Source organism: Lampris incognitus, chromosome 17 (genome assembly GCF_029633865.1).
Source record: "Lampris incognitus isolate fLamInc1 chromosome 17, fLamInc1.hap2, whole genome shotgun sequence".
NCBI lineage: Eukaryota > Metazoa > Chordata > Actinopteri > Lampriformes > Lampridae > Lampris > Lampris incognitus.
In genome coordinates, this window is record NC_079227.1 from 43543678 (window position 1) to 43571385 (window position 27708).

Sequence of the window (27708 nt, forward strand, 5' to 3'; positions counted from 1 at the left end):
TGTGCTCTCTTGTTGCTCTTACCCCTCTCTAAGTGGTGCATTTTGAACTTTGACTTAGCTTCATTTGACTGTGTTGGTCAGTTGTGTTGGTCAGCGCTGCATTGGGGCATACTCGGATATTCCCTTTTTTGCTCCCTTCTGGCTTCCCTCCTCATTACCTTGCCTACTTTAGCTCTAGTTGCGTTTTGTTTGTTTGTTTGTTTGTTTGTTTTTTTGTGCTTCAGTCAGTCTTGTTATTATTCTGGTATTTCCTGTCTGTAGTTTGCTACCTTTCACATTGAAATGGCCTTTTGTTATATTAACTCCTCTTTTTTGAGAGATTCTGTTGTGACTTTTATTTTCAGCTTGATATTACGTTTTCCATTTGTGACTTGCTTGTAGTTTACCTTGTCCTACTTGATAGTGCCGGATAATAATGTGCTTGTCGTAGAACCAAGGTTCTTTCTGCTTTTACATAAAGCACAGCCAATTTGTCTATTATAATGCTTGGCCACTACATTCATAAATACATATACTTGATATTTAAGTGGTTTAGCTAAAAGCTAAGAGATTAATTTTCTCACCTGGTTTATCAGCATGTTAGAATCCATTCTGAAAGCGCTTTCAAACTATGGTTAAATAACACTGCCTGCATTACTCTCAACATTCTGAAGAGTTTGGTTTTAACAGGGTTGGATATCTACCTTGGGTAAAATGGCAAATTGCAGGTTCATTGTTGAATATATATATATATACAATGCATCCGGAAAGTATTCACAACCCTTCACTTTCCCCACATTTTGTTATGTTACAGCCTTATTCCAAAATTGATTAAATTCTTTTTTTCCTCGTCAATCTACACACTATACCCCATAATGACAAAGTGAAAAAGGTTTTGTAGAAATTTTTGCAAATTTATTAAAAATAAAAAACTGAAATATTGCATGTACATAAGTATTCACACCCTTGACTCAGTACTTGGTTGAGGCACCATTGGCAGCGATTACAGCCTCAAGTCTTCTTGGGTATGAAGCTACAAGCTTGGCACACCTATATTTGAGGTATTTCTCCCATTCTTCTCTGCAGACCCTCTCGAGCTCTGTAAGGTTAGATGGGGAGCGTCGCTGCACAGCTATTTTCAGGTCTTTCCAGAGATGTTCAATGGGGTTCAAGTCTGGGCTCTGGCTGGGCCACTCAAGGACATTCACAGACTTGTCCCGAAGGCACTCCTTCGTTGTCTTGGCTGTGTGCTCAGGGTCATTGTCGTGTTGAAAGGTAAACCTTCGCCCCAGTCTGAGGTTCTGAGCGCTCTGGAGCAGGTTTCATCAAGGATCTTTCTGTACTTTGCTCCATTCATCTTTCCCTCGATCCTGACTAGTCTCCCAGTTCCTGCCACTGAAAAACATCCCCACAGCATGATGCTGCCACCACCATGCTTCACTGTAGAGATGGTATTAGCAAGGTGATGAGAGGTGCCTGGTTTCCTCCAGACGTGACGTTTGGCATTCAGGCCAAAGAGTTCAATCTTGGTTTCATCAGACCAGAGAATCTTGTTTCTCATGGTCTGAGAGTCCTTTAGGTGCTTTCTGGTAAACTCCAAGCAGGCTGTCATGTGCTTTTTACTCTACCATAAAGGCCTGATTGGTGGAGTGCTGCAGAGATGGTTGTCCTTCTGGAAGGTTCTCCCATCTCCACAGAGGAACGCTGGAGCTCTGTCAGAGTGACCACTGGGTTCTTGGTCACCTCCCTGACCAAGGCCCTTCTCCCCCGATTGCTCAGTTTGGCTGGGCGGCCAGCTCTAGGAAGAGTCCAAACTTCTTCCATTTATGAATGATGGAGACCACTGTGCTCTTCGGGACCTTCAAAGCAGTAGACAGTTTTTTGTACCATTCCTCAGATCTGTGCCTCGATACAATCCTGTCTCGGAGGTCCACAGACGTTTCCTTTGACTTCATGGCTTGGTTTCTGCTCTGACATGCACTGTCAACAGTGGGACCTTATATAGACAGGTGTGTGCCTTTCCAAATCATGTCCAATCCATTGAACTTACTACAGGTGGACTCCAATCAAAATGTAGAAACATCTCAAGGATGATCAGTGGAAACAGGATGAACCTGAGTTCAATTTTGAGTGTCATAGCAAAAGGGTGTGAATACTTATGTACATGCAATATTTCAGTTTTTTATTTTAAATAAATTTGCAAACATTTCTACAAAACCTTTTTCACTTTGTCATTATGGGGTATTGTGTGTAGATTGAAGAGAAAAAAAAGGAATTTAATCCATTTTGGAATAAGGCTGTAACATAACAAAATGTGGGGAAAGTGAAGGGGTGTGAATACTTTCCGGATGCACTGTATACATAAAAGTAAAATTTCAAAGGTTGATATTTTGTAAAAAGTGTAGGATGGAATTATTGCCTAATGCCTTCCAGACTTCAGTCATTGTTTCAGGGTGAGTGTTTAATAACTTATTTCAAGTGAAACTCTTCAGATTTATCCATTTCTTAATTTAAAGCCCCCAAGTTGACAGCAGCTGATGTCAACTGTGCCATGTAACCGTCATCCCTCTCCATGTTTCTCACACAGAGGTTTCTCACACAGGTGTTTCTCACACAGATGTTTCTCACATAGAGGTTTCTCACACAGATGTTTCTCCCACAGATGTTTCTCACACAGATGTTTCTCACACAGAGGTTTCTCACACAGATGTTTCTCACACAGAGGTTTCCACACAGATGCTTCTCACACAAAGGTTTCTCACACAGATGTTTCTCACACAGAGGTTTCTCACACATATGTTTCTCACACATATGTTTCCTGCCCATAGCCCACTCCCTCATGTCACCAGGTTGTATTTTTGCAAGAAGTTCTCTCAGGGTCTTCCTCTGAACCTTTTTCCATGATGTTAAATGTTTACCAGCATTGTTAAATGCAGCATTTTAGCACAGTCTCTCATTTTATCTCTTATGTTATCTCATATTTTACCTCTTATTTTATCTCATATTATCCATTATATTATCTATTATATTATCTCTTATTTTATCTCTTATAGTGTTATCTCTTGTTATCTCTTAATTTACTTCTTATCTCTCATTTTATGTTATATCTTATTTTATCGTTTATATTATCTCTTATTTTATCTCTTGTTTGATCTCTAATGTTATCTCTTATATTATCTTATTTTATCACTTACATTTTCGCTTATATTATCTCTTTTTTTCTCTGATATTATCTCTTAATTTATCTCTTATTTTATCTCTTATATTATCTCCTACATTATCTCTTGTTTGATCTCTTACATTATCGCTTATATTATCTCTTAATTTATCGCTTATATTATCTCCTACATTAGCTCTTATCTCTTATATGTTATTTATCTCTTACATTATCGCTTATATTATCTCATATTTTAGCTCTTATTTTATCTCTTATATTATCTCATAGTATGTTATATTATCTGTTATATTCTCTTAATTTATCTCATATTCTCCTACATTATTTCTTATTTTATCTCATCTTATTTTATCTCTTACATTATCGCTTATATTATCTCTTATTTTATCGCTTATTTTATCTCTTACATTATCTCCTGTATTATCAGTTATATTATCTCTTATTTTAGCTCTTATTTTATCTGTTATATTGTTATATTATCTGTTATATTATGTTATATTATCTATTATATTATCTCTTATTTTATCTCTTTTATTATCTCTTATGTTATATTATCTGTTATATTATCTCTTATTTTATCTCTTATATTATGTTATATTATCTCTTGTATTATCCCTTTCGAACTTCACCGCAAATATTGGTTCAGCAGTACAGCACTCACAATACACAGAATTAGTTGACTCGTTTTCCCTACTTAAAAAAACAAACCCTAAAAAAGGGTTGCTGAGGTTAATTCCTGACTGTAAAATGCTGCAGTTTTGAGACCCAGTCCCACTGCTTCAGTCATTTTTCTTCTTCATCAGTCATGTCTTGTAGCTGCCCAGTGATGAGAGACAGTATTTGTGCATTAAGGTTTGCACACGACTAATTTCTAAATGATATAGTTGGATCATACACCTTTCACAAAATGAAAAACAAATGTGATTTGCTCACACTGGCTTTCCCTTTTTAATATTCTATTTCACTCTGTTCATCTCTCTGTCTCTTTTTTCTGTTGTCTGTCTGTACTTTTATTTATTGTCCATTGTGTGTTTTATATGTGTTCTTGTGTTTGTGTGTGTTGGCGTGCACATACATACATGTGTGTGGGTGTGTTTGTGTGGAGCACATGCATGTGTATGTTTACATCCATACATGTATGCATGCTTGTGTGTTGCTATGTGTTGGTGTGTGTGTTGGGGGTTGGGGGTGTGTTTTATCTTTTTTCTTGTCAGGTGAAAAGGTGATGCAAGATGATGAATTCACTTGTGACCTCTTCCGCTTCCTGCAGCTCCTCTGTGAAGGGCACAACTCAGGTGAGAGTACAAACATGTCTACTTTTTTAAATGTCTACTTAAAACCTAAAGTAAGTCATTAAGATGCACTTTCTGTTCTGTAATCTTAAATTTTACTGTCTAAATGTTGTGCAACCAAATGATCCTTAAATATAATACCTTAGCAGTGTTGTAGCACTGCCATCAGTGATGGGACACTCCAGCTGGGACAGCAGTCAGTAGGTCTCATTGGATGGCCCAATCAGGGAGGCGATAAATGACCAACAATGAGCATTTGGGTCAACCATTAGCTGCTTGCTGCTGTCACTGGTGTGTTGAGGGAGGGATTTGTGGCTCTGATCAGAATTTATTTATGGCTTTGATGGTGGCACAGCAAAAACAGACTCATGTGGGGCAAGCCTTAAGAATGCACTCAATGGAGCATCTGACAATGAAGCTCGACTTCACCCTTACCATGTAACAGCCATGCAAATAACCTGGCTTATGGCTGACTGGGGTGGCCTCTAAGGTGACACGTTTTTTTTCCTAAATGTGGTAAGCACAATGTATAATTATGCACTTTGTGTAGTGCTTGTCTCAGGGCAGGTAATTCAGATGAAAACTGTGCTAATCCAGCCTGAGGTTGGCCAATTGGCTGCTTTGTAAGGTGGCCTGGTAATGTACCTAGTGATGTCAAAGAAGGTTGAACCAGTTCATCTGGACACATGGTTTATTGACAGAAAAGTTTCATCATCATATAAGTGACCTCCTCAGTCTCAACTGACTGCAGGTATCAACACCCTTATAAACAATAGTGACTGCAGTTGTCTCCACCCTTATAAACAATACAATGACTGCAGGTATTCCCACCCTTATAAACAATACAGTACAGTACAGTGCCTACAGACCAAAACCATTGACCATTTTCATATGCAAAAATGGGTGTGACCATTGATCATGTGTACTATTCACAGAGGATTAGGGATTGTTGCAATCACAGCATTGTAAGATGGTGACAGATGTACTGTTAGATTCCCCCCCCCCAACCCCACCCCTCGGTTCAGGGATGGTCGTTCTGGCTTCACATGGCCTCTTTGACTCCCTGTTCAAACCAGCGTTCCTCCCTATCAAGGATGTGCACATCCTCATCTCTGAAAGAATGGCCACTGGCCTGTAGATGGTGTAGACTGTGGAGTCCTGGTCTGACGTGTTAGCTTTCTTATAAGGGGTGGGGATACCTGCAGTCAGTTTAGACTGAAGATGTCACTTAGTTGAGTGATAAAATGTATCTGTCAGTAAACAATTGTGTCCAGATGAACTGATTCAACCTTCTTGACCTTCTTACCTGGCTTATCGAGCATGCATCAAGACGTACCTAGTGGTAGTGATTTACTTAACCCAGGGGACATATCATGTTTAATGCCAAGGAAGAGTTACATAAAAGCAAATGACACACAGCAAACTACAAAGCAAGAGGCTACACACAACTGCCAACACCACATGGAAACCAGCTCTTCAAGTAGACACGAATGTCACATAATAACTAGCTACACTACTATGAGGTAAAGAACCATCACCATATGTTTGAGAAAAGCGAATTGAAGCTATGGTAAGTTACTAATGTGTGAAAACCACTTGATGTTGGCCAGCTAGCAAGAAACTCCAGTTCTTGCTCAAGCACTTGTGTTGTAATTAAGCTACTACCACGACCAATCTGCTCAGTGATATTTTGTCACAACAGGGTGCCTAAAAGCAGACACCCCACTTATCCAATAATTATAAAGCAAAACAAGTTAGGAATATAAAATTTACGTTCTCTATGAATAGCAGGCTATGCTAACCTGCACTTGTGCAATACTTATAATGTCCAGTGCAAAGCACTTAGCACTTCCTCTAACTTGGAATAAAAGAAACATAACTTTTAAAATTAAATCTCAAATCATGTTGGGTTTTTTTTAGTTTTTTTTTTTTAGTTGTAGATTACATGATTCTTAGGCATGTCGACATAGCCTCTACTGCAGGAAGAAGGCATGTAATAGTATTATACATAATTTCAAAATTGGTCAAGATAACTTTACCAAACCAATATTGATGGAAAATAAAATGTTTGTTGTATTGGCACGGTGGTCCAGTGGTTAGGACTTTTGCCTCACAGCAAGAAGGTCCTGGGTTCGAGCCCCAGGTCATCCCAGGTCCTTTCTGTGCGGTGTTTGCTTGTTCTCCCTGTGTCTGCGTGGGTTTTCTCTGGGTGCTCCGGTTTCATCCCACCATCAAAAAGACATGCATGTTAGGGTGAATACTCCTACCTGTGCCCCTGAGCAAGGCAATGGAAAGTAGAACTGGAGTTGGTCCCCGGGCACTGCAGCTGCCCACTGCTCCTATACAATAGGATGGGTTAATTGCAGAGGTCAAATTTCTGCCTCAAACAGTCTCAATACTGTGGTGCAATCTCCTCTTTAGAACAAATATTCATTGTCTGACATTCTTGTGTCAGAAGTTGGGTTGTTGTGAAGCATCTAGTGTGGTGATGTAGTGTTGTGTGCCTGTCAAGTCTCACTCTCGACCTTCACCGCTGGCTAGCAGAAATGCAAACAGGAGAGCTGAGCACGTAAGTCTCTCCTGCCAGTACATAGCCTCTCCAACAGCAAGCCCTATGTAGTGCCTCCTCGTGGCAACACACAGTAGCTGGGTACAGGGACTCGGAGGAGGTCTGGCCCCTAGACGTGTGGTACGCAGGCCCACCGGTGTGGGGCTATTCCCTGATGCCCACAAACCAGCCCCCAGCTATGGGTTAAATAGTGCCACTGCCTAGTGGACACCTCGGGGGAGGAATAGGTTACGGGAGTAAACCCCTACACAACATCAACGTTTACAGTGCTTTTGTTTTCTTGCCCTTTTGTATCTGTTTAATTCGGAGAGTACTGCTTGCGTCGTGTGTGGCTGCCACTTCTCCCTCATGTAGCCCCCCCCCCCCCCCCACACACACACACTCCCCATCCACCCCTGTATGTCTGTTATGTTTCTCTGTTTTGTTTCACCCCGTTTATTGTAAAGCCACTTTGGGTATTAGAAAAGCGCTATATAAGATTGATTTATTATTATTATTATTATTATTATTAATAACGAAGACTCAAGCAAATCGGTGACACGATTCTATGGGTCACTCCCCGGGACAGTGAAAGATAATACAGCTAAAATTAAAACAGAATGGGAGAATCACTTTGGTGTTGAAATTGTAGATAAAGAGTGGGATGACATGTAGCTCAAGATAAATCATAGACTACATATTACCGCTGTGAGATGTAATAAAATGAACCCAGAGCTATTGCGGCAGGATGAGGAAAAACACAGGAGATGAAGGCGAGTTTGAACTTTATTCCTCAGCTCCAAAACCAAACTGAAACAGGAACAACCCTGCACCAGAGACCCCGGGAACGCAAACCACGCCCCCAGCGTAAACCACGCCCCCAGCTCACAGCCCTGCTGGGTGAGAGGCACAGCCCCCAGTATCCGTCACACAGCCACCTCCCCCCAAACATGCTAAAAAGTTAGCGTGTGTTAACGTCCCGGCTCCCCCTGTCTCGCACGGAAAAGTGGCGAAAGACACAGCATCAATTAAACGGCGGTTTGCAACATCAACAAGTAGACCATTAGCACACAGAAAATCCGGGCCGACAGTAGGAACAGTAATGGAGGCGACTACAAAGTCCGACTCAAAATGGCGCCCGTGGAAACAAACAGTCACCAACCTTGTGCCAAACGTCGCAATGGACGAACCGTAAGCTGCACTCAACTGTGGGCCGCCGCCTTCGGCTGACATGTCTGTGCTAGCTGGAGGGAGTAGGCTCTTTTGCGAGCCGGAGTCCACCAGAAACCGTCTTCCTGACTGTAATATATTCGCTATATTATCTGGATGTATCCTATACTGCTAATATATCCATAACAGTGATTTGAGCCGAAGACCAATTCCCAACGTCTTGTCCTCTTTATTGTAGCTCTCCGACTGTCGCAGCAGTCAACATCCGGGGTATATCAGAGCCTAGCTTAACCACCACTAGGTAGCGCTTTTGGTCTACTACACTCCTCCCCCTTAAACTATGAAGTTCCCCTAATAAAATATTATCACTCTAAAACATGCTGATATGGCAAATTACTTTCAACATCTTTTACTTGGTCATTACTGGTTACACAACCCACTTCGACCCACATTTGCCCATTTACATATCAGTCTCAGGAACTCTTTTTCACATTTTTTTCTGAACAGGATTTGAACAATTTAGTCTCTCAGGAACTCTTTTATTCAGGAACTCGGCTGATCTTACAAAGACAGTCGTTTTGGAGGTGCCCTCTCTCTCTGAGGGTATCGGCGCTCAACCACCTCAGGGGAAGTGGATGCTCGGTGAGGAGGCAACACGGCCTTGCCCACCGAACCTCGTAAGGATGTTGCAAGCTTCTCCGGAGCCTGCATCCTTGGAACGGGTGTATCTTCAGGTGAGTATGGGCTAGCACCTATGGCTCCAGGTGTGCCCCCCCCCAAATCCGCAACTGCAGGGTAGGTGTTGCTGATACCCATCTGGTCATCCTGAAACTGAAATGCCTCAGGAGGACTGGAGGGTCGGTCGAACAGCAGATGGTCAATGTGGACTGAACGTCGGTTCACTCCATTCCACACCAGGTAGGTGACTGGTCCGAGTCTCTTTTCCACTGTCCCTTTCGTCCACCTCTCCTTTCCTCCACGGAAGTTTCGGATCAGTACTGAGTCCCCCTCTGACAGATGTCTCAGCTTCGAGGCGGGTTGGTCATGATAGTCCTTCTGCTTTTGTTGTTTGTCCCCCACCACTCGAGCGAGGTCTGGCTTCAGCAGGCTGAACCTGGTCCTAGGCTGACGTTTGAGGAACAGTTCTGCTGGTGTGCAACCTGTAACGCTGTGTGGTGTGGTCCTGTATGACAACAGGAAGTTGGCGAGCCTGTGTTTTACTGTAATAGTGACGTTTTGTTTCTTCTCATCGAGAAGAAACAAAACGTCACTATTACAGTGAAAGCTTCAGAAGTGAAGCTTTCACCGTCTGGACTGCTCTCTCTGCGGCACCATTAGAAGCAGGATGGTAAGCTGGCACCAAGGTCTGCTTAATGCCGTTGCTTTTCAGGAATGTTTTGTACTCCAGCGAGGTGAATTGTGGACCGTTGTCCGAGACGATCTCCTCAGGAAGACCGTAGGACGAAAAGATGCTCCGCAGCACTTCGATCGTTTTGGCGACGGTAGTTGTTGCCATGGGGATCACCTCAAGCCATTTTGAATGACTGTCTACTAACACTAGAAAGTGTTGCTGATCCTTCTCTGCAAAGTCAATATGTAGCCTCTGCCACACTCTCGTAGGCCACTGCCAGCAGTGTAGTGGTGCTACTGCTGGTAGTTTCCTCACACTCTGACAAGCATCACATTGCTGCACTGCACGTTCGATATCACTGTCCAACTGAGGCCACCATAAATAGCCCCTCGCCAAACTTTTCATCCTGCACCCTCCGGGGTGCCCTTGGTGTGGTCGTACAGTAGTCGTTCTCTGTGTGCTGGTGGGATGATAATTCGAATTCCCCACAGAATGCATCCTTGTTCCACAGACAGTTCATTCCTTCGGTTGAAGTACGGTTTCAGTGTGTCATCGTTGATGTAACTCGGCCATCCAGACCGGGTCAGTTCCAGTACCTTGCATAGGACTGGGTCCTTGAGAGTGCTCTGTGCAATCTCTGTAGCCTGCACGGGTAGCTCATCTACTAATGAGAAATAAAAAATGCTGTTCTCCTCCGCTGTTTTGTCCCTTTCTTTCCCCGGCAGTCTAGATAACGCATCCGCATTTGCATTGCCCGCTGACGTTCTGTACTCTATACTGTAGTCATAAGCCATAAGCCTCAGTGCCCATCTCTGCATACGCAAAGCGGCTAGTGTAGGGATTTCTGACTTGGGTCCTAAGATGGTAAGGAGGGGTTTGTGGTCAGTTATTAAACTGAATTTGCGGCCATAGAGATATTTATGAAATTTGGTCACGCCAAATATTATGGCCAACGCCTCCTTCTCTATCTGACTATATTTACTCTCTGCCTCTGTCAACGTACGTGACGCAAAGGCGACTGGTTTCTCGTCCCCATTTTCGATTATGTGTGACATTACCGCACCTATCCCATAAGGGGATGCGTCACAAGCTAATCTCAGTGGTTTCTGCGTGTCGTAGTGTACTACTACTGAGCTTTTCACTAACGGTTCTTTGGCAGCCTTGACTGCTGCTGCACTCTCTGGTGTCCATTTCCATTCGACTTCCTTCTTCAGGAGTTGGTGTAGTGGCTGCAATATGGTCGACAGATCTTTCATGAAACGGCCATAATAGTTTAACAGTCCTAGGAATGACCGTAGCTCTGTGACGTTTGTGGGCTGGGGTGCATTTACGATGGCGGCAACCTTTGTCTCAGTGGGGTGAAGTCCCTGTTTATCTATCAGATGCCCCAGGTACTCTACTTTCTCCTGCATGAAGTCACATTTTGCTCTTTTCACTCTTACCCCGTAGCTCTCCAGTCGGCTCAAAACCTCATCTAGGTTCCTCAGGTGCTCCTCTCTTGTTCTGCCTGTGACTAGTATGTCATCGAGGAAGCAGGTCACATGCTCTAAGCCTTGTAGTATCTGGTCCATCACATTCTGGAACATAGAAGGTGCACTCGACACTCCATATGAAAGTTTGTGATAAACATACAGTCCTTTGTGGGTATTTATTGTTAAATACTTCTCTGAGTCCTTCTCTAACTCAAGCAGTTGGTAGGCATGTGACAGATCTAATTTGCTAAAGAGAGTGCCCCCGGCCAGTGTGGCGAAGAGATCCTCGGCGTTCGGTAGTGGATAGGTCTCCTCTTCCACACTCTGATTAACCGTGACTTTATAGTCTCCACAGATACGAATTGACTTGTCTGATTTGGGTACAACTACTATCGGGGCAGCCCACTGACTATGGTCTATCTTTGAGATAATACCAGCTTTTTCCAGCCTATCTAGCTCTTTTTCAACTGTGTCTTTTAGTGCGTATGGCACTGGTCTTGCCTTTCTGAAGACAGGTTTTGTATCTGGCTTCACTTTGATATTTGCCTTAAATTCACGAATAGTGCCAGGCTCCTCAGCAAATACTGCTTTGTGTCTCTGTAACACTGCCTCTACATCTGTGTTATCACTGCCCCCTGCTGGTGTAACTGAGAATATGCTTGCCCAGTCTAGTTTAAAATTGGCCAGCCAGTTACGGCCAAAGAGGGCTGGTCTGTCACCTTTCACAATCACAAGAGGTAAATCTCCACTCTGGTTGTCATATTTCGCATTGACAGTCACTTGGCCCATCAAGGGAATGTTCTCACCGGAAAAGGTTGACAGACGCACTTTACTTTCTTTCAGTGGCAGGTGTGAGAGATGTTCCTTGTACACTATCTCAGATACCAGGGTTACGGCAGCTCCTGTGTCAAGCTGCATGTCTACAGGGTTTCCTTCTAACTTAATACTGACCTTAATGCCCTTTTTTCCATTACCAACTGTATTCGTGGAGTACACTGCATTCATCGGATACGCACCAAACAGTTCATCCTCATTTCCATCTCCTCTCTCATTTGGACTGTGGTCTTCAGCCACATACTGTGTATGTCCCTGTCTATTTTTAGTTTTACACATTCTTGCTATGTGCCCTACCTTGGAACACTTGTGGCATGTCTCGGTTTTATACCTACATACTTGAGCTGCATGGTTGTTACCTCCACATCGGTAACAGGGTTGGTGCGTTTCTGTTCTCTGTGGTCTAGCGTTGTCACTGGTAGGTTGCTTGCTTTTCCACTCGCTGGTGGATGACTTGCTTCTCCACACACCCTTGCTTGTTCTCTTCTTGTCTATCTTATTCACAGTTGCAGCTCCGCTTGTTTTGCTGGCAAACTCCAGCATATTCTTTGACGCCATTTCCATAGATAAGGCCAGCTCACATGCTTTTGCAAAAGTCAGATTGTGTTCTGCGAGCAACTTTCTCTGAATAGCCTCCACCTTTAAACCACTAACAAGTCGGTCTCTCAGTGCTTCATTTAAATGCTGACCGAATTCACAATGTGTGGACAAGTGCTTTAAAGCAACCACATAATCAGACACTGACTCATTTTCTAGTTGGTTTCTTTTCTGAAATCTAAAACGTTCAGCTATGATTAGCGGCTTGGGTTTATAATGGGATGCTAGTTTCCCGCTCAGTACTGCATACGTGAGGCTACTCGGTTTTTCTGGTATGCAGAGGTTCTTTAGTAGGCCATAGGCTTCTGCGCCTATCACAGACAGGAAAACATTGGCCTTCTTACCGTCCTCCACTTCATTAACGATCATCCATTGCTCCAATCTTTCAAGGTACGACTCGAAGTCCTCTTTACCTTCCTTGTATTCAGCAATATTGCCGATGAAATGCGCCATGCTTGTGCTTGGCTTGGCTAGCTAGTCTTTTCTTGCTAGCTGGCTGGAAGCTAGCTTGTAGCATCACGTTGCTTCACCCGCTTTTATTAACTACCGGGATTACCTTCTCACATTAAAGGTATCCCATCCGTCGTCGCCACTGTAATATATTCGCTATATTATCTGGATGTATCCTATACTGCTAATATATCCATAACAGTGATTTGAGCCAAAGACCAATTCCCAACGTCTTGTCCTCTTTATTGTAGCTCTCCGACTGTCGCAGCAGTCAACATCCGGGGTATATCAGAGCCTAGCTTAACCACCACTAGGTAGCGCTTTTGGTCTACTACACTGACATTGGGTCCATAATGAAGAGCAGCTCACTACTCCACCAGCGCCCACAGCTGCTACTGAGCGCTGGCCCTGGAGTTTCCCGGCGCCTCAAACATGCACGGAGGGACGCAGTGCCTCGCCTTGCCGCCGAACCACTGGTGGAAGAAACAGAGGCCGCTCCCGCGCCGTCTCCGGGCAGTCACTCCAGCTCCCACTGAGGGGTCCGCGTCCTCCGACGCCGGCTGCAGAGGCTCTGATGCCACACTCTGCACAGAGAACCATCTGGTAGCCAGCAAGACCCTATCGGCCTCCTCAGCCAAACCTCAGCAGTCACCAGCGGCCAGACACGGGGAGTTAGCCAAAGCCGCGCACACAGGAGACGGGAGCTGGTGCAGGAAAATGTGCGGGAAAAGGAACCCACCTTCGCCCGAGCCTAGCAGCGACAGCATATTGTCCATGAGATCAACAGCTGTCCCGTCGCCTAAGCCGGATAGGGAAAGGATTCTATCTGCCCTCTCTGCGGCAGATAGGCTGTACCTCCGAAGCAGAAGATGTTTGAGGGCGACATATTTACCCAACAGCTGCATGGCACGGCGTGTGGACTGCTGGTCCAGCGCAGCGATTACCAAATAGTATCTGGAGTCGTCCGCGGAGATTCCACGCAGGTGGAACGGCGCCTCAACATGCTGGAACCACAAAACCGGGTCGCTCTGCCAGAACTCTGGGAGCTTCACAGCCGCGGCTGAGAGTTGGGGCGGCCTGGCCGAAGTGGATTCACACTCTTCTTCTGCTCCAAACATGTTCAATTCGGGGTCACCAATGTGGCAGGATGAGGAAAAACACAGGAGACAAAGGCGAGTTTGAACTTTATTCCTCAGCTCCAAAACCAAACTGGAACAGGAACAAACTTGCACCAGAGAGCCCAGGAACGTAAACCACGCCCCCAGCTCACAGCCCTGCTGGGTGAGAGGCATAGCCCCTAGTATCCGCCACACTATCAAAGTTTTGTAATAAGTACAAGACTACAGAAGGCACATAAGATGTTCTTAAAAAAATCAATGACATAACAGTGAACATTCATCCTTCATCATGCATTCTTGGTATAGATAATCCCACAAATATTCCTCCAAATTCATTAAGTCTCTTGAAAATTCTCCTCTTCTGTGCTAGGAGATGCATTTCATTAAGGTGGGTGTCGAAGGAACCCTCTAACATGGCATTATGAATAAGGAGTGTGTTGGAATTCATGCCTCTCAGAGCTCATCTCATCTCATCATGAGCCGCTTCTCCTTGGTCGGATCGCAGTGGCAGCAAACTAAGTAGGGCACTCCAGATGTCCCTCTCCCCAGCAACACCCTCCAGCTCCTCCTGGGGGATCCCAAGGCATTCCCAGGCCACATTGGACATGTAGTCCCTCCAGTGAGTTCTGGGTCTACCCCCGGGTTTCCTCCCAGTTGGACGTGCCCATAAAACCTCCAAAGGAAGGCACCCAGGAAGCATCCTAATCAGATGCCCGAACCACCTCAACTGGCTCCTTTCCACAAAAAAAGAGCAGCGGCTCTACTTCGAGCTCCCTCTGGATGTCTGAGGTCCTCACCCTATCTCTAAGGCTGAGCCCAGACACCCTACTCATTTCGGCTGCTTGTATCCGCGATCTAAATCTTTCGGTCACTACCCAAAGCTCATGACCATAGGTGAGGGTTGGAACGAAGATTGACTGGTAAATTGAGAGCTTTGCCTCCAACTAAGCTCCTCATTCACCACAAAGGTCCGGTAAAATGTCCGCAGTACCGCTGATGCTGCACCAATCCACCTGTCAATATCCTGCTCCATCGTACCCTCACTCGTGAACAAGACCCTAAGATACTTCTCCTTCACTTGAGGCAACAACTCCTCCCCAACCCAGAGGGATCAATCCATAGTTTTCTGGTAGAGAACCATGACCTCAGACTTGGAGTAGCTGACTCTCATCCCAGCCATTTCACACTCAGCTGCAAACCGCCCAGTGTGCGCTGGAGGTCACGTTCTGATGAAGCCAACAAGACCACATCATCTGCGAAGAGCAGATATGCAATTCTGAGGTTCCCAAAACAGACTCCTCATCTTGGCTGCACGTTGAGATCCTGTCAATGAATATTACAAACGGAATCGGAGACAAGGGACAACCTTGGCGGAGTCAGACACCCACCGAAAATGTGTTTGACTTTGTGCCGAGAATGCAGACACAGCTCTCACTTTAGTTATACAAAGACCGGGTGGCTTGTAGCAACTGCCTCGGTACCCCATACTCCCGCAGTATCCCCCATATAGTTTCCAGAGTACACGGTCATAAGCCTTCTCCAAGTCCACAAAACACATGTAGACTTGCTGGTCAAACTCCCATGCCCCCTCAGCACTTATGCAAGGGTAAAGAGTTGGTCCGTTGTTCCACGGCCAGGATGGAATCAGAATTGTTCCTCCTGGATCTGAAGTTCGACAGTCGGCCGGAGCCTCTTTTCGAGCACCCTAGAGTAGACTTTCCCAGGGAGACTGAGCAATGTAATGCTCCGATAATTAGAGTACACCCTCCATTCCCCCTTTTTAAATATGGGAACCACCACCCCAGTCTGCCACTCCACAGGTACTGTTCCCAATCTCCATGCGACACTGACAAGGCATGTCAGCCAAGACAGCCCAACAATGTCCAGAGCCTTCAGCATGTCAGGGCAAATCTCATGCACACCCGGCGCCTTTCCACTGAGGACCTTCTTAACTACTTCAGATACCTCTGCCAGGGATATGGGTGGCTTCCCCTGAGTCTTCAGGCTCTACCTCCTCCACTGAGGACGTGTTAGCCGGGTTCAGGAGCTCCTCAAAGTGTTCTTTCCACTGCCCGACAACATTCCTAACATAAGTTCATGAATTATTTAACGCTATTAAAACAAAACGATGTGTGTACTATATTACATTACATTACATTACAGTCATTTAGCCGACGCTTTTATCCAAAGTGACTTACAATAAGTGCATTTAACGTAGGAAATCAGGAGAACTACTACTCATCAGAGATCATAAGTGCATCTTCTCTCTAAACAAGCATCTAAGAGCAAAACCAGTGCTAAAGTAAAAGCGCAAGAAAGAGATTTTTTTTATTACATCAGAGGGTGAGTATTAAATCAGAGGATGAGTATTTTTGACCTTTGTACGATGAGTGGTATGCTTAAATGTTAAATTGAAAAAGCAGTGTGTTGCAAGCTTATTCTGGTATAGCTTTTAGCTAGCTATTGTTATTGCTAATATTTCCCTTGAGTATTTCAGTCTTTACTTTTGCAGTAACATACTTTTTTATTTTTATCTCTACGTAGTGGAAATAAAAGTAGATCAGCCAAGTAGAAGTGGGGAGAGAAGCAGCACAATGCTTGCTTGGGTGCGCACAGCCTCTGAGGTCCATGTAGCAGCTTCAAGTGATTATATTAGCCATGGTCTGCTGCGGCCAAGTTGCAGCAGGTCACAGAATATGATTGGTCACAGTTAAAGGGTGCCGGCATGAGCGACATGCGTCATTTACTCTTCCCCAGCTATGGGTTAAATAGTGCCACTGCCTAGTGGATACCTTGGCAAAGGAATAGGCTACGGGAGTAAACCCCTACAGAAAATCAACATCTACAGTGCTGTTGTTTTTGTTTTCCTCGCCCTTTGTATGTGTTTAAGTCGGAGAGTACTGCTGGCGTTGTGTGTGGCTGCTGCTTCTCCCTCTCGTAGCCCTTCCTTCCCATCCACCCCTGTATGTTTGTGCTATGTTTATCTGTTGTCTTGTTTCACCCCATTTATTGTAAAGTGACTTTGAGTGTTAGAAAAGCGCTATATAAGTTTAATTTATTATTATTATTATTATTATTATTATTATTATTATTATTATCATTATTATTATCCCTAGCCCGGGTCAGCAGTTCCCCTCCCTGGCTGAACACAGCCTGAGTCAGGACCTGCTTCCCCTTCTTGAGTCGCCGGATGGTCTGCGAGAACTTCCTTGAGACCAACCAAAAGTCCTCCAAAAGTTCCCTGGGTGCTGCACGGTGACTGCCCACAGCTCCTAGCTACACAGCTAGGATGGGTTAAATGCAGAGAGTAATTTCCCTACGGGGATCAATAAAGTATCTCAAATCAAAATCAAATCTCCTCCATAGCCTCGCCGAACTCCTCCCACACCTGAGTTTTTGCTTCCACAACTGCTGAAGCCGCAGCCCTTGTTGCCTCCCAGTATCTGTCTGCTGCTTCAGGAGACCCATGGGCCATTCAAGCCTGAAAGGCCTCCTTCTTCAGCCCAACAACTTCCCTCACTGCCGATGTCCACCAGCGGGTTCCTAGGTTGCCACGTCGACAGGCACTGATGACCTTATGACGACAGCTCCTATCTGCCCCATCTGCAATAGAGGCTTTTAACATGGCCGACTCAGACTCCATGTCCTCAGCCTCCCTCGGGATACACGAGAATCTCTTCCGGGGGTGGGAGTTGAAGACCTCATGGACAGGGGTCTCCGCCAGACGTTCCCAGTTCACCCTCACTACACGTTTGGGTTTGCCAGGTCTGTCCAGCAGCCTTCCCCGCCATCTGATCCAACTCACCACCAAGTGGTGATCAGTTCACAGCGCTGCTCCTCTCTTCACCTGAGTGTCCAAAACATATGGCCGCAGATCTGATGATACGACCACAAAGCCCATCATCGAGCTTTGGCCTAAGGTGTTCTTGGCCGTTCCTCCCAATCACGCCCCTCCCAAGTTTCTCCATTGTTGCCCACGTGAGCGCTGAAGTCCCCCAGTAGAACTACAGAGTCCCCAGGCAGAACCCTATCCAAGACACCATCAGGAGAATCCAAGGCCGGATACTCCAAACTGCTATCCGGTGCATAAGCACACACAACAGCCAAGAGCCTTTACCCCAGCGACTCGCAGTTATATAGAGGTGACCCTCTCATTGCCCGGGGAGAACTCCAACATGGTGGTGGTCAACCGGGGACTTGTGAGTGTCCCCACACCCACCCGGCGCCTGTCACCTTGGCCAACCCCGGAAAAGTAAAGAGTCCAGCTCCTCTCCAGGAATTTGGTACTAGAGTCCATATGTGTGGAGGTGAGCCCAACTATATCTAGTTGGTACAGCTCCACCCTTTCGCACCAGCTCAGGCTCCTTTCCTGCCAGAGAGGTGACATTCCACATCCCAAGGACCAATCTGAGATGCCGGAAGTCGGCATGCCCCAGTTCCCGCCTTTGCCTGCCACCCGGCCTGCATTGCACCCTACTCCAATGCTCATCCCCATGGGTGGCGGGTCCATGGGATGGTGGCTGCATGTTGTTTTTTCGGGCTGGGCCCGACCGGGCCCCATGGGCCAAGACCCGGCCACCAGATGTTCACCAGCGAGCTCCCTTCCCAAGTCTGGCTCCAGGAGGGGGCCCCTGTTTCCCTTTTCTGGGCGAGGTGCTGTAGTTCTGCTGGTATTCTTTCATTGGGTTTCTTGGGAAACCTCTCAAAGCTCTCAGCTTTTATTTAAGATAAAGATTTTCTGTTTTATAAAGTTTGGAGTCCTTTTACAACTTACATAGGACTTGCTTGTTTGCGGATGATAACAGCAGAGCTCTGTGGTGTGGCGTGGGGAGAGTACATGTTTTATTTTCAATGCATTGTGATTGCATTCCTGATTTGTATTGTCATTTGCTTTTTCATCTGTCAAATCTGTCATGACCTGGAAACCTGTTGATTATCAAGTTAAAAAAAGAAAAAAATCGTTGTAGCCGTACAATGACCAAATAAGATAGCTTTCTTTCTTCTTTTTTTCTCCCTTTTGGTTTGAATTTCTATCCCTGTTACACCACAAATTTATGATACAATAATACAAATCCAAAGGCAGTCTGACATTAGTGGGGAGAAATAAAAACCAACAAAGTCAGAGGTGCTACCCCGCTATGCCTGTTTAAGAAGCACACACCTCACCCTCCCCTCCAAAAATCAATGTTTTTCATTAGTATGCACTGGATGGAGACAAACGGAAATTGTGTATCACTACCCTTTAAAGACGGCCTGGATGGTTTCAGCAAAATGTGCTATACGTGTAGGTTTGCTTACTTTTTTTAAAAAATTTTTATTTTGCTCATGGTTGGACTGAAAATTTGTCACATCCCCCAAATTTCTATGCTTGTCTGAACTTATCCTGTGGGTAGTGCTGGGCTATCTTAACATATTTTGCATACTGTGATGTCACTTTCTCAATATATCATAAAACTCATTTTAAAAGGAGTATTACACCTTTTTTTCAATTTTAAAGGGACTTTTACTGTAGTCTAACAGCGTTAATTGTATGTGTAAAATGCCTCTAATTTTCAATGTAATGTGTTCCGGGTGTTTTAGATTTCCAGAACTACCTGAGGACCCAGACAGGGAACAACACAACAGTTAACATCATCATTTCCACTGTTGATTACCTACTCAGAGTACAGGTTAGTCCACTCGGTCTTCCTCTTTGTTTAAAGTTAAATTGTTTAAAATCTGTTATTTTCTTGTTTAATTTAATGCCTTAAACCCCAAATGAAGTGAGTCAATGGGCAACCCAGTATCACGCCAAAGCGTGTAATTCACCCACCGGTCCAACGTGTCAGTGTCACGGTTTTGCCTCGCTCACGTGTGAAAAGTACACGTGTGTATGAAGGTGCAGTGCCAGCAGGGGGCGATGATTAAGAGATGAAGGTTATGGTTAAGGTTAGGGGAGGAATTTTGGAAAATGCTGTATGCTTCTTTTCCTCCATGAGGAGTTACGGGCATTGAGTTAAGTAGGGCACGCCACACATCCCTCTCCCCAGCAACGTCCTCCAGCTCCTCCTGGAGATCCCAAGGTGTTCCCAGGCCAGAATGGACATGTAGTCCCTCCAGCGACTTCTAGGTCTATCCCGGGGTCTCCTCCCATTTGGTCCTCCTGGACAAGTCTGTGAAGTTGACATGCCCCGGTCTCCGCCTTTGCCTGCCCCCTGGCCTGCATTGCACCCTACCCCAATGCTCATCGCCGCGGGTGGTGGGTCCATGGGGTGGTGGCGCCATATTGTTTGTTCGGGCTGGGCCTGACCAGGCCCCAATGGGCCAAGGCCCTGCCACCAGATGCTCACCATTGAGCTCCCTTCCCAGGTCTGACTCCAAGAGGGGGCCCCAGTTTCCTTTTACCAGGAATCGTAAGGATGACTTATTTAAATTTAAAATGAAGCACAACTACAATAGGCGCCATTCCTCACAGCAAGAAGTCCTGGGTTTGAACTGCAGGCCATCCCAAGTCTTTCTGTGTGGAGTTTGCATGTTCTCCCTGTGTCTGCATGGGTTTCCTCAGGGGCTCTGGTTTCCTCCCACCATCAAAAAGAAATGGATGTTAAGATAAATACTCCTGTCTGTGCCCCTGACCAAGGCAACAGGAAAAAGAAATGGAGTTGGTCCCCAGATGCTGCACCGCAGCTGCCCACTGATCCTGTACAGTCGGATGGGTTAAATGCAGAAAACAAATTTAATTGTAACCTACAATATTTGAATCTACATTGACAAAATTGACAAATTGAAAACCAATGTTTTATATACACTATATGGACAAAAGTATTGGGACAAACCTTTTAATCATTGAATTCAGGTGTTTCGTTCAGACCCTTTGCCACAGGTGTATAAAATCAAGCACCTAGCCATGCAGTCTGCATTTACAAACATTTGTGAAAGAATGAGTCGTTCTGAAGAGCTCAGTGAATTCAAGCGTGGTACTGTCGTAGGATGCCACCTTTGCAATAAGTCAGTTCGTGAAATTTATTCCCTGCTAGATATTCCATGGTCAAATGTAAATGGCATTATTGAAAAGTGGAAGCATTTAGGAAAAACAACAAGTCACACAGCGGGATCAACTGGTGCTGAGGCGCATAGTGTGTAAAAGTCGCCAGTGCTCTGTTGACTCAATAACTGCACAGTTCCAAACTTCTTCTGGCATTCACATCAGCACAAAAACTGTGTGCCGGGATTATCATGGATTGGGATTCCATGGCCGAGCAGCTGCATGCAAGCCTTACATCACCAAGCACAATGCCAAGCGTTGGATGGAGTGGTTTAAAACATGCTGCCACTGGACTCTGGAGCAGTGGAAACGTGTTCTGTGGAGTGACGAATCACGCTTCTCTGTCTGGCAGTCTGATGGATGAGTCTGGGTTTGGCAGATGCCAGGAGAACGTTACCTGCCGAACTGCATTGTGCCAACTGTAAAGTTTGGTGGAGGAGAGATAATGGTATGGGGTTGTTGAGCTAGGCCCCTTAGTTCCAGTGAAGGAAAATCTTGATGCTTCAGGATACCAAGATATTTTGGACTACTCTATGCATGCTTCTAAATTTGTGGGAATAGGTTTGGGGAGGGCCCTTTTCTGTTCCAGCATGACTGTGCCCCAGTGCACAAAGCAAGGTCCATTAAGACATGGTTGGGTGAGTTTGGTGTGGAAGAACTTGACTGGCCAGCACAGAGCCCTGACCTCAACCCCATCAAAAACCTTTAGGGGTCCGCGGTGGTGTAGCGGTGTAAGCATCAGCTTTGTGTCGATACAGTTGCCCACTGGGGACCGGGGTTCGCGCCTCGGTCTCATCAGATCCGACTATGGCCGGACTCGACAAAGCAGCAATAATTGGCAACGCCATCTTTGGGAGGAGGGCAGAGTCGGCTTGTGTTCGTCACATGAATGTGTCTCTGTGTGTGGGGGAAAAAGCAGTGGTTCAGCCGTCTCCCTCGAGACTGCCGGCCGGAGAAATGCAGTTGGCAAACGCATGCAGTACGAGGGTGGGTGTTTGAACTAAAATAGGGAGCGATTGGCCACTAAATTGGGAGAAAAAAAGGTAAAAATCAGAAATAAATTTTAGAAAAGAAAAAAAAACCTTTGGGATGAACTAGAATGGAGATTGCAAGCCAGGTCTTCTCGTCTAACATCAGTGCCTGACCTCATAAATGCTCTTCTGGATGAATGGGCAAAAATTCCCACAGATGCTCTCCAAAATCTTGTGGAAAGCCTTCCCAGAAGAGTGGAAGCTGTTATAGCCGCAAAGCGGGGACCAACTCCATATTAATGGCTATGGATTTAGAATGGGATTTCATAAAAGCTCCTGTAGGTGTAATGGCCAGGTGTCCCAATACTTTTGTCCATATATATATAAATTACTTTGTTAAAAGAAAAATTCAGTGTAGGGAAAGTGCTCAAGAAATAAGGAGCAAAATAATCAAGTGAGTCAAGTAAATTCTTTATGAGACAGTACAAGCCTGTTTCATGCGACAGTATAAGCCTGTTTCATACCATAAGCAATCGTCAGCTGATGATTGCTTATGGCATGAAACATTTACCTTCAAAGTCAGTGAAGGGCGAGGAGAGTGGTGAGAATCCCCAACACTCAGTGAGTTGATCATAAGCTTGACTCCATTAAACCACAGCATGTCTCTAAATCTCCACCCTTTGAGAGCATTATGTGTCTATATACAAATGCAGATCAACTCCATAACAAAATGCATGGATTTATTGCTCGTTTGAAAGTACTCCCACTTATTCATATTATAGGAATCACTGAAGTCCAAAAATAGGAAGCATAAAATGAGCCCAGCAGAATTTATTTTGGGTGATATAGAATGTTGTAATTTATTTTCAAGGAATATAGACAAAGATATAGGTAGAGGTTTACTGTTTTATATTCATAAATCTTTAGAAGTTAAAGAAATTGCATTAGCGACAGAGTTTCAAGAAAATATTTTTGTGAAGTTCAAATGCAATAACCAAGAGTTTTTGATGGTGGTTTAATTTATAGGTCTGATCATGGTACAGAAACAAACAATGACAATCTTTTGGTTTTAATGAAAGTGGTGTCAACTAGAAAGTACTTACATAAATTAATGATAGGTGATTTTAATTTGCCAAATATAGACTGGAATTTTAATGATGCAAAGGGGGATAATCTTACATCACTAGATAATAAGCTTCTGGACTGTGTGCAGAATGCATTGCTGTTTCACCATGTGCAAGAACCAACAAGGTGGCGAGATGATGACACACCACCTGTGTTGGATCTTATAGTTACAAATGAGGATAGAATGATAGATGACATTCAGTATTTAGGCCCTTTGGGTAAAAGTGATCATTGCATCATATTGTTTAAGGTAATTTGTTACACAAAAACCGTGAAAAATGAAACTGCAAGAAAAAATTACAACAGGGGGAATTTTGAGGAAGCACATAGGGAATTGGAAATCGTTGACTGGACACAATACCTGGCTAATTATGATGTTGAAGACAAATAAAAGGCTAAGTTGAAAGAAATAGAGGATAAGTACGTACCAAACAGTAACCCCAGGTCCCAGAATAAAAAGCATGAATTCCCCTTGGATGGTATTACAAAACAGATAATTGAAAAAAAAAATTCTTGCGAGAGGCAATAAGAAGTAAATATAGCCGCAAGCGGTGATTAACGGGGTCCAAGCAGTATTGACCTTTCGCAAAGTCCCGCCACCCTTAGTTACTGTTGCTATGCCCATCAAGCTTTTCAGAACCATCCAGGAAGTAGCCGGAAAACACCAAAACATGAAGGAAGAAATCAGCGCATTTCCAGAGAAAATAAGTGATGTATTTTGGAGTAATTCATCCTTAATATCATCCCGTTAAAGGCAGAAAGAGTTACAGTATGCAGGAGGGAACATTAAAAGTAATAGGAGGGTGTAGAGCCGAAGGAACGGAGAAGACCGTAGGTTCACACTTAAGCCGTGTAGGCAACTTTCTTTAATCCACGGTAAATCAGAGAGACAACAAAACCACAGCTCGACTGAGCGAAGGCGGCAAGAATAACCAGAAAACTGGCTGGACAACCATAACTTAACCCTGCGTTAACCTGCCAGGGCAACCATGACTTAACCCTTAGTCCCTGGGTTGAATTCTGTCCCCAATACGTGTCCACCACAAGGGTATATTAAAAGTAAAACTGACTTCTGTGGACTCCAGGCTGCTGGGTGCAGCTGTAATTGAGGGTAACGCTTACCGGTCGCAATCAAAGATGAGAAACCCCATCAACTAATTCTGAAACACATTGTGGACCAACTGTGCTCTTGCACTGTAGGGTAAGTTACATATTTCAGCTGTTATTGGTATATTTTTAATAATCCATTGTCAACATCACTGTATTGTAGTGTTGATTTTGGCCAAGGTTCCCCATGGCGTTCTTTTATCCATGCTTTTTCGGGGGTTCTGTATGGGCTCCTCGGGGTCGCAGGGCGGCCAAGGACATGCCCCGGGGCCGGGGAACCGCCCCATGATTTTTTCTTTACCTTCAGACCAGAACCGGTACTTTCAACAAAGTAAGGCAAGCGAGATGCCTCCGTGGGCAGGATGACTTATCCGAATGGCCGGTCCCCACCTGGAGCTCATAGAGGGGGAGAAACGTTTAAAACAGGCCGGCTATGGGGAGGTCAGACTGGCCAGAGACCTTCCCAGCCGGCCCTCCCTGCAGGTCTTTATGCTCTGAAATGAAAAGTGGAATCTGGCTAACCTGTGACTAGCATAACAAAGTTATGTTAGTGGGCTAGCTATCATTAGCTATCATTAAACTAGGTATCTCTGGCCACAGACTAAACTTGTTACATTCATCAGGTACATTGATAATGTTATTTTGTTAGTCAGTAATACGTTGATATGTTGATAATGGTAATATTCAATTCAGTTCTCAATTCAAAATTTTTTTGCAGACTCAGGGTCCATAACAGACAAAGACAAATAGGTAAAAGACAAACTCCAGACAATACACAGAGTAAACACAATAAAATAACATCAATGGAACAAGTCAGTGTGTTATAAGAAGGCAGCTATACCAGTGGTCCCACTGCCGGGATTGGTAGCATGTGGCACTGAATCTTATATTGGTTAAACTCTTGATGATTACATTATCAGAGTCATTGAGCCGGCAAATAAATTTATACATGAGCTTTCTTAGAAGAGCCTGAAAGGTACTGACTCCTCTAGCCACAAACATTTCACTTGCACTACACCATCTAGGTCTTTTTAACAGTATTCTCGTAGCATCATTATAAGCTACTCGAAGCCTCTGTAAGCTTGCTTTTTTATAGTTTGACCACAGATTTGCAGTATAAAGTGGTGTATAATATGCTCTGAACAGAGACATCTTCACAGTAACTGAACACATACCAAACTTGCATGACAGAGTGTTTGCTTGTGCATACATCATGCGGCATTGCCTATAAATATCATCATCGTCTGTCATTTGTTCAGTAATATAGTGCCCAAGATATTTCACCTTATTACCTACAACAAGATTATTATCAGACAATTTAAAATCAGGAAATTTTATATGATTGACCTCTTTGGTTCTGCAGATCATGACAATGCTCTTACTAATATTGTATTTGATATCATGCTCCACACCATACACACAACATATATCAAGGAGCTGCTGGAGACCAGCGCTAGAGGGACTAAGAATGACAAGGTCATCTGCATACATAATATGGTTCACCAAGGTATTACCAGTCATGCACCCAGTGTTACAGGCTTTCAGCTGCTTGGACAAATCATCAATATATAAATTGTATAGAACTGGAGACAGAACTCCCCCTTGTCTGACACCATTGCTAACCCCAAATGGGGCTGAAACACTATTACCCCATTTCACTTGCATAGTCTGGTGGGCATACCAATAAGCCAGGATTCTCACAATGTATTTAGGCACCCCTCTTTGACTCAATTTAACAAACAACTTTCTATGATTAACATGATCAGAAGCTTTAGAGCCATCAATAAAACACATAAGAACCGATGAGTTTTGGCCTCTGTTTTTGTTTACAATTTCCTTTAAGGCATATATACATAAGTCAGTGCCATGTCTAGCTTTAAAACCAAACTGGTTATCTGTGGAGTAGATAAATTCATGCCCATATCCAGCAGGATTCTTTCTAGGACTTTTGACAGTATGCTGGCTAGAGCTATAGGCCTGTAGTTATCTAGGCTGCATACTTTACTAGCTTTGTCCTTAGTGACTGGTACTAACAGTACAGACAACATTGAGTCTGGTAACAAGCCATGGACCATAAAGCCAGTAAAACAGATAGCAAGGAGAGGAGCTATCCTCGGACTGGCATATTTAAGGTGTTCAGCAGTAATATGATCTAAGCCACTTGCCTTGTTAACAGACAGCGTGTTCATAGCTTGGTACACCTCATGTGATATGATCACTATTGAATCATCACTCTCAATATTGCCCACCTTTATACAGATTACTGTGGACACAATTGAATAAGGTACAATAATGCTGTCGCCATAACTCAGCAAGACTGTCTGTACCGGAGATACCATCAACATTGCATGGTAGAGATGTTTTACAGTTGTTGAGAGCTCTCACTTCTTTCCAAAAATTAGCAGGATCATTTCTTAGCAGCTTCTTAGCCATGGAATCTGCCCTCAAGGCTTGTTCATTTTTACAGATGAAGCGAATGGCGTACTTGTATCTTGCATTAGTGAGCTTCTTGTGTTCAAGCTCAGGCCCTCTTCTGAGTCTGCCTGCCATAGCCCATGATTTAAAGGCTTCACATGCTTTTTTATGATACCCAGTTACATACTTGTTCCAGCCAGGTCTGACGTTATGTGTCTTATTTTTATACTTATAGTAGGGCTTACTACCTTCATACAGAGCACTATAAATATCATCATATATGCAGCAGAGATCTCTCCTATGCCTCATAGCCTTACAATTAATGTCTCTGCACATAACTGCATCTCTAAGCAGATGTATATTACCCAAGGTTTCATCTGTACGGGCATGATAGGCTAAGATGTCCTCCTTTGTAAGAGTTGACCAGTCATACCTTTCTGCATTATCACTATCTCCATTAATAGACAGCACAGGCAGATGTTCAGCATTTATAGCCATAGCAAGAGGTATGTGATCAGTCGTTGCTGCCCCATACACAATACCCATACTCACTAAAGCAGTGCAAATACAGCGGTCCAGCCATGATGTAGCGTGCCAGGCCTCACTTATGTATGTAAAAGTATTTGTAGGCAACAAGAATTGCTTGACAATAGAAGATTATTATCTTGACAGAACTGAACCATATGATTAGCAAATAACGAATTCCTGTCTGAGATATCAGCATTCAGATCCCCAATGACATACACACTGGAAGAGGTATTATCTTGAATAAAGAAATTGATGAATGCAAGCCTACTTAAATATTCATCCTCATTCTGCTGGCATTCATAGGGTGTATGCATCAGTCAACACCAAGCCTAACCACATTTATCAATGAGTCGAGCTTCTTATTCCATAGAATAGCCACACACCTGGTATCCTGCCTCTGACTATTCCCACTCCAAGGTCAGTTGTAGACTCCCCAGCCCCATGAAAGTTCTCATTGAAGGTGTTTAGTTTTTCCAGCTCTTTCTTTGCTAAAAATGTCTCTTGCGTACATAGTATGTCACAGTTCTCCAAAAGGTTTTCAACAACTATGTG

At 44.2% G+C, this 27708-nt stretch overlaps 1 protein-coding gene across 1 annotated transcript in view; it reads left to right on the forward strand.

The window, feature by feature from the left end:
• Positions 1-27708, forward strand: part of ryr2a (ryanodine receptor 2a (cardiac)) — a 1161183-nt gene that overhangs the window by 627610 nt on the left and 505865 nt on the right. Inside the window, 2 exon segments of the mRNA XM_056296806.1 lie at positions 4369-4449; positions 19567-19655. Of these exon segments, the coding sequence (XP_056152781.1) occupies positions 4369-4449; positions 19567-19655 (170 nt within the window).